The sequence below is a fragment of the Argiope bruennichi genome, chromosome 8 (assembly GCF_947563725.1).
Source record: "Argiope bruennichi chromosome 8, qqArgBrue1.1, whole genome shotgun sequence".
Taxonomy (NCBI): Eukaryota; Metazoa; Arthropoda; class Arachnida; order Araneae; family Araneidae; genus Argiope; species Argiope bruennichi.
This window is the reverse complement of record NC_079158.1, coordinates 64,131,691-64,139,892: the sequence shown is the minus strand read 5'-3', so window position 1 is coordinate 64,139,892 and position 8,202 is coordinate 64,131,691. Positions and strand designations below refer to the sequence as shown.

At 36.6% G+C, this 8,202-nt stretch overlaps 1 protein-coding gene across 1 annotated transcript; it reads left to right on the top strand.

Annotated features, from left to right (window-relative positions):
- The first annotated feature begins 863 nt into the window (after positions 1-863).
- Positions 864-7,738, top strand: LOC129980642 (uncharacterized). Its single transcript, XM_056091022.1, has 5 exons — positions 864-1,139; positions 2,538-4,513; positions 4,553-4,712; positions 5,166-5,474; positions 7,685-7,738. The coding sequence occupies exons 1-5, from the start codon at positions 864-866 to the stop codon at positions 7,736-7,738; spliced, it is 2,775 nt and encodes a 924-aa protein (XP_055946997.1).
- The last annotated feature ends 464 nt before the right edge of the window (positions 7,739-8,202 follow it).

Here is an 8,202-nt window from a genome sequence, read left to right as displayed (position 1 = left end):
CAGTCTCTGTTGACGCCAGTAAGTCAGCAGAACGCTCCGCCTACTAAATTTGTAGCGCCACCAAGTGGTAAGATCATATAACCTTGAGAGTGTGTGTGTAAACCCGAGAGAGAGAGTGTGTGTGTAAAACCCCCGAGAGAAGAGGGTGTGTCAGGAGTGTTGAGAATAAACAAAGAGAGATACAGTCCACGAGTTTGTGTTTCATTTATATGTGATTGAGTTTTCTAAAAACTGAGCTATCGAAGGCCAAAACATGGTCCAGTTAGCCGGAGACGTCTATGCATCTATTGTATAGTGATTCATTATTTGAAATGTGTGATTTATTAGTGGAGATATCGTCGATGATAACGAAATTGGTGCGAAAATACCAAGAATGAGAATTCTATTGTGGATAACTGGTCTCGAGTGACAGCAGTCCCAGCAAAGAGGTATGGGCAGTATAATCCTTTGAGTTATTAACTAATTAATTTCCCGAGTTGAAGTTAATTTTATTTTTAATGAGTCATAATTAATTTCCCGAGATAAAGTTAATTTTATTTTTAATGAGTCATAATTAATTTCCCGAGATGATGTTAATTTTGTTTTTGATGAGTTATAATTAATTTCCCGAGTTGAAGTTAATTTTATTTTTAATGAGTCATAATTAATTTCCCGAGATGAAGTTAATTTTGTTTTTGATGAGTTACAATTAATTTTCCGAGACGAAGTTAATTTTGTTTTAATGAGTTTAGAATAAAATTGTGATAATATTATTCTCGTGAATTGTTTTGAAATATATATTTAAAATGGCGGGTTTAGCAAAATTAAAGAAAGATGAATTAAAACTCGTTGCCGAGGAGATAGGTTTGGTTGTTGCGGAAGGCATGAAAAAGAGTGAAATAATACGTTTAATTGAGGAGAGTGATGTGTACAAAAATGACAACGAAGTTGTTAAAGATGCTGTAAATCAAATAATAGGGAATAAAAACCAAAAATCCGATCAGGATAGTGAAATAGAACTTGAGCGTCTTAGATTAGAGAGAGCTAAAATAGAATTACAATTAGCGCAATTAAGGGCTACTGAAAATAGTACTCAGACTTCCGTTAATGTAGAGAGTAAAACCGAACCAGAAGAGTCTCTGGATAGCTTATTAAAGTCTGTGAGAATATTGTGTATTAAACCACCGAGCAAAGCTCAGGATTGGGGTTTCTTTTTTACTTCGTTAGAGAGAGCACTTAATACTAAAAAGGTTCCTGAGAAATATAAAGCGGAGATTTTATTAAATTTATTGGGAGAAAGAGCTTCGAATATCCTAACTTATATTGCTGAGAAAGACTTAAATAATTATGAAGAAATTAAATCAATTGTACTAAGAGAATTCGAGCCAACAGCGCAAGCAGTTTTAGAGAATTTTAGATACGCTACTAGAGATAATGAAACTCATGTGCAATTCGCGTCACGCTTAATGACGAGTTTTGAATATTATTTAAAATTAAGGGATGTTAAAGATTTGGAGACCCTAAAACAATTGATAGTTTCGGATAAATTATTCCAAACGCTGGATAAAGAAACAGCAACTCATATTAGTATTAGGCAAAATCAAAAGTGGTTTACACCTCTCGAGTTGGGAAAGGAATGTGATCTTTATTTTGCTTCCAAAGGCAAAACCATTAATGAGATGAGAAGAGGGCAAAATTATAGCAATAAATTTAAACCAGCATCAAAAGTATTTTTCAATGAGATGAAAAATAAAAATTGCGATTTATGTCTAAAAAGCGAGAATCATCCTTTGTATGCTTGTCCTCAATTTAAAAGACTTTCGGTTCTTGAACGCGTAGAGGTAGTGAAAAATAAAAACGTCTGCTTCAAATGCTTATCGCCTAATTGCAGCGTTAAAAAGTGTTCGTTTAGAAATTGTTTCTGTGGCAAAGCTCACAACAAGTTAATACACTTTTCGAAAGAAGCAAAAAATGTTTCGCCTACGACCATAAAAACCGCCGAAGTCATAAATAAGTCGCAATCGGAGGGGAGAAATTCGGAACAGGGTCCGGTTTCCCCTAGTGAGTGGGGTCCGACCTTTGTCGCAACAAATCTAACCGTAAACAAGAATGTTGTTTTGTCGACTGTAAGATGTTTGATAAAAGACAGATGTTCGCAATGGCAGGAAGTAAGGTGTCTTTTGGATAACGGCTCACAGTGCTGCCTCATGAGTCAGAATTGCATGCAGAGGCTAGGACTCCAAAGTGAAAAAATAAATAAATCTATTTCTTGTATTAATAATGCCTCGCTTGTAGTTAATCGCAGAGTAACAGCAATTGTGGCTAGTAAAAATAAAAGTTTCGAAAGAAATATTTCAATGTTAGTGGTATCAAAAATAACGGATTTAATACCGAATAAGATGATAGATATGCGTGTAAATATGCCAGAATCAATTGACCTTGCGGACCCTAATTTTAATATTCCGGGTAAAATAGATATTTTAATTGGCGCTGAATACTTTTATGAAATAATAAAGCCGGGAAAATTAAATGCTAAAAATGAGAATTTGACGTTACAGGACTCTGTATTTGGGTATATTGTAGGAGGTAGCGTTTCGAGTTCAGTTAAATTAAATTCTAACTATTGCGGTTTAATATATGGAGCAGAAGAATTAAATTCAAACTTGAGAAAATTTTGGGAGATTGAGGAAATGGGTAATGAATTACCTAAAAGTAAAGAGAATGCTATTTGTGAGGAGCATTATGCGCGAACACATAGAAGAGATGAGACAGGAAAATATACTGTGTCGATGCCATTTAAAGAGCATTGGTCATGTCTAGGGAATTCAAGAGATATTGCTCTGAAACGACTCGAATCGCTGTGGACTCGCCTGTCTAGACACCAAAAATATCTGAAACTGTATTCTGATTTTCTAAAGGAGTATGAGGAGTTAGGCCACATGAGCGAGATACAAGATGAAAGTGTTGAACCTGAAGTGACATATTATATGCCTCATCATGGCATCTATAGGCCTCAAAAAACGACGACTAAACTACGTACTGTGTTTAATGCGTCCACCTTGACTAGTAGTGGAAAATCGCTCAACTCAATTCAGTATAACGGTGGAGTGATTCAAGACGATCTATTTACATTGCTAATTAGATTCAGAAAACATATATTTGCATTTACTGCAGATATTCGTCAGATGTATCGTATGATCAATATAGATGAGAGTCAAAGAAATCTACAAAGAATTTTATGGAAAGAGGGAGCTAATGATTCCGTTAAAACGTATCAGCTAAATACGGTTACCTACGGAACGGTTAGTGCTCCATATCTAGCCATGAGAACACTTAAGCAAATTTCCATTGACGAGGGAAAAAACTTTCCAAGTGCTGCATCAGTCTTGTGCCATGATTTTTATATGGACGATGTCTTAAGTGGAGCGAGTACATTGGAAGAGACAAAAACTTTGCAACATGAACTTGTTGGCATTCTAAAAACTGCCCAGATGTCATTACACAAGTGGTGTGGAAATACGTCCGAGCTTATTCCTGCTACTGAGAAAGAGTATGAGCTCTCATCTACAGATGAAACTAAGACTTTAGGGATTGCCTGGAAGGCTAAAACTGACTGCTTTACCTTTAAAGTAGATTTACAGCACAATGCCCATCCTACCAAAAGGTCGGTCTTGTCCATTATCGCCCGACTTTTTGATCCACTTGGGTTACTTGGGCCAGTGATCACGAAGGCGAAAATATTCATGCAACAATTGTGGTTGCTCAAGATCGATTGGGGTGAAATGCTTCCCGAGAAAGAAGCTAGTGAATGGCAAGAGTTTGCAACATCTTTAAGAAACTTAAATGACATTAACATAGAACGATGTATTGTCATTCCAAACGCGGAAGTGAATGAGCTTCATGGATTCTGTGACGCGTCTGAAAAGGCATATGGCGCTGCAATCTACGCCAGAACAGTCGATTCAGCGGGTGAAGTGAAAGTGAAGCTAATCGCGAGTAAATCTCGTGTGTCACCAATCAAGCAGGTAACTATACCTCGTTTAGAATTATGCTGTGCCGTTCTGCTCACCAAATTGATGCAGAAGGTAAAAAATGCATTAAAAATGGATATTACGTCAGTATCGTATTATTCGGACTCTACAATCGTGCTTTCGTGGATGAGAAAAGAGTCACGAGACTTAAAAACATTTGTTGCGAACAGAGTGGCTACTATTCAAGAATCCACAGAAACGAATCAGTGGCATCATGTTCCTTCCGAACAAAATCCCGCTGACGTCATTTCAAGAGGACTTGATCCAACGAGAATGCAACAAAGTGACTTATGGTGGTTTGGTCCAACCTTTCTCCAAGAACTGGTTGTGAACTTTCCTGGTGATTGCGACGACATCCACGATTCATTGGACAGTTCTGTGCAGAACAGGGACGTTTCTTCTGAGAAACTTTATTTAGCAGAACTCAAAAATCCGACTAATTTCTGTTTAATTTCAGCTGTGGACTCATCATTTTTAGATAATATCCTTAGTGTATCAAATAAGTTTTATAGAATAATTAAAATTTTAGCCTTTATTTTCAGATTTATTAATAATTTGAGAAACTCGAGCAAAATGTCAGGTCCTTTAACCACCAAGGAACTGCAGTTGGCCAAGTTAACCTTAGTCAAACTTGTTCACTTAGCTGCCTTTAATGGTGAAATAAAAGCCCTCGAAAAAGGTGAAAATGTTAATAAGAGTGAGGTAAGTTGCTTGAACCCATTTCTAGACCCAAACGGTGTCTTACGTGTTGGAGGAAGACTAAGTAATTCTGATTTGTCCTATGATAAAAAGTTTCCTATATTACTTCCAAAGAATCACAAATTCACGTTATTAGTTATGCAATATTTTCATCTTAAATATTTGCATGTTGGTGCACAAACATTGTTGTATTTGGTAAGACGGGAATATTGGCCATTATCTGGCAGAAATACAGCCAGAAAAATTATTCATGATTGTGTTATTTGTGCTAAAACTAAACCTAGAACGGTAACCCAAATTATGGGAAATCTCCCAACCAATAGAGTTAAACCTAGTTATCCTTTTACTCATGTTGGGATAGACTTTTGTGGACCTTTCTATATTAAATACAAGGGTCAGAGGAAAGGCAATTATCAAAAATGTTATGTGGCTGTTTTCATTTGCTTTGCTACTAAGGCAATCCACTTGGAAATAGTAACTGACTTAACTGCAGAGGCAATGATTGCCACTTTAAAGCGCTTTTTTAGCAGAAGAGGTGTTAGTTCCTCTATCTGTTCTGATAATGCAACTAATTTCAAAGGGGCCAATTCAGAGTTGAAACGTTTGCAAAATATGATTGGTAGACCCCCAGAGCCATTAGCTAATTACTTAACAACTGAACAAGTGACATGGAAATTTATTCCACCAAGGTCACCTAACTTCGGTGGCTTATGGGAGGCGGGTGTTAAATCTTTCAAACACCATTTAAAGAGAGTTGTTGGTAATGTGCGTTTAACAATAGAACAGTTTTTGACTATTGTTATTCAAATTGAAGGTATTCTAAACAGTCGCCCACTGACACCTTTGTCATCAGATCCAAACAATTTTGAAATTTTGACCCCAGGCCATTTTTTAATCGGCCGTCCCATAAATTGTATTCCTGATCCAGATTATTCAGAGAGAAAAGATAATCTTTTATCTCAATGGCAAAGATTGAGCAAAATGGTCCAAACAATTTGGAAAAAATGGAAATTAGATTACTTAAATAATTTGCAAGCCAGACACAAATGGCAGTTTGAGAAACAAAACATTTCAAAGGATTCTATGGTTCTTTTAAAAGATGATAATCTTCCCCCTTGCCAGTGGACAATGGGAAGAATACAAGATTTAATTTATGGATCAGACGGTAAAGTCAGAGTAGTACTTATAAAAACTCCACAAGGAGTCACGAAAAGAGCAATCTCAAAAATTTGTTTATTACCATGTGAATAAAATCAATGTATATCTAGTGTAATTATTATATTTAGTATTTAAATTGATATAATGTATATTTAAGTTGTTCATTGTACATATTGAAATATAGCATATATTTTCTTTTCAAAAATGTTTTGTATATAATATTCAATTTTTTTTTAAAGTGTAATTTTTTTGTATCTTGTGCAAGATAATTGCTGAAATTTTGCATTGTCTAATTAAGTAATGTGTTAAATTTTTATTTTTGTAATGTTGAGATTTTGAAATGATATTTCAAGGGGGGCGGAATGTTGACGCCAGTAAGTCAGCAGAACGCTCCGCCTACTAAATTTGTAGCGCCACCAAGTGGTAAGATCATATAACCTTGAGAGTGTGTGTGTAAACCCGAGAGAGAGAGTGTGTGTGTAAAACCCCCGAGAGAAGAGGGTGTGTCAGGAGTGTTGAGAATAAACAAAGAGAGATACAGTCCACGAGTTTGTGTTTCATTTATATGTGATTGAGTTTTCTAAAAACTGAGCTATCGAAGGCCAAAACAGTCTCCGTATATGGTTTATCACTGATCCAAAGATTGTCAGTTGCCAAATGTTCAAAGAACCGTTGCTGCTCCGGATGCTAGTTCAAAAACTGTCATGTGCTTCTGGAATCTATTTAATATTATTTTCTACATCTAAAACTGTGGTCAGCTGTCATATAAATTTATAAAACAAGCATGTTGTCAACATTTGACTGCTGTTATTTAAAAAAAAAAAAAAACTTTTGTTGGCTGCAGCGATGAAGGGAGGGTTGGCGGGTGGGGAACGAGAGTAGCCCACCTCCACATGGTGTTCCCCGGGCAACGGTGCTGTTCATATAAATTTATAAAACAAGCCTGTTGTCAACATTTGACTGCTGTTATTTAAAAAAAAAAAAAAAAAAAACTTTTGTTGGCTGCAGCGATGAAGGGAGGGTTGGCGGGTGGGGAACGAGAGTAGCCCACCTCCACGTGGTGTTCCCCGGGCAACGGTGCTGTTCACTGGAACTGCAACGGATAAGAGGCTACTCAAACGTGAAATATAAATAAAGATCCTTTATTTCGTCTTTTAAATCTGGACAGATATAATTTTTTATTTTTTCATTATTCCGAATTTTTGACTATAAACCAAAAATTATAATTTGAGCATTCGTTTCTGAATTTTTCAACACGTTAATGATTATGGGTTGGCATATTTTCTTTCTACACATCACATCATGATATATGCATCATTATAAACTATTCAAATCTTACTATAGATTGGATACTGCTCTTCTAGATAACAAATTTTGGAAAAATTACTTCTAGGGCTATTGGCCTACATATAGCAGATTATTCGAAACACCAGACAGCATAAAAACCAGAGGGAGGGATCACTAACAAGTTCTCTAATAAAGCTGTTATTCCTCTAACCCTGCATAACTATGTGCACCTTGGGTCAGACCAAAAATAACTTACATATCATTGGTGAATTTTAATAAGGAAATGTATGTTATTGGGTTAAATCTAATATTTGTATTGAATACACTGAGGAAAGATGTATTTTCGACCCCTTTTTTACCTATTGTAACCAAAATTTGGCACAAAACTACAATTGTATTAGTGAGATCACATAACGAATTTCCTTTAACTTATTGTATCTATGAACTACTAGCTTTTAATCGCGACTTCGTTAGCATGGAAATTTTGATGTGTATGTTTGAGAACTGACGGTCTGATCAACATTTGGCAGTGTCTGTCTAAAATCGCCTCGAGCAAAACGGCAAAACCGTCCATCGCTGCCTGATTGCCGCGGATGTCCTGCAAGCTGCGGTTTAACGCCTCTGATGCATGTTTGTGCGACATTGTGCACTCGTCCCATACAATTCACTTGTACTGCTGCAAAAGGACTCCCCGGTCGTTGTTTTTGGTGACGTTGCATGTTGGGGTATTTTCGCTTGCAAGATTAAGCAGCAATTTGAAAACGGAAGGTTCAGTATGGCCACTGTTAAGCAAAGTTGCAGCAATGCCCGAAGAAGATACAGCCAGAGCTATATTGCGGTCTTTGCGGAGTTGGGCTAGCAGGAAATTCAGCACAAACGTCTTATCAGTTTCCTCTGGTGCGTCGAGAAAGAATAATCCCTCCTCTCCACTATTTACACGGTTCAGAATCGTTTTCTAGATTTGATGCTGCTCGGAAAGTAACCATGGTATCATTTCATTGACCTGCGCTTCTAAAACCGCGGTGTCGTAGTTTAGCTCCTTCACAAC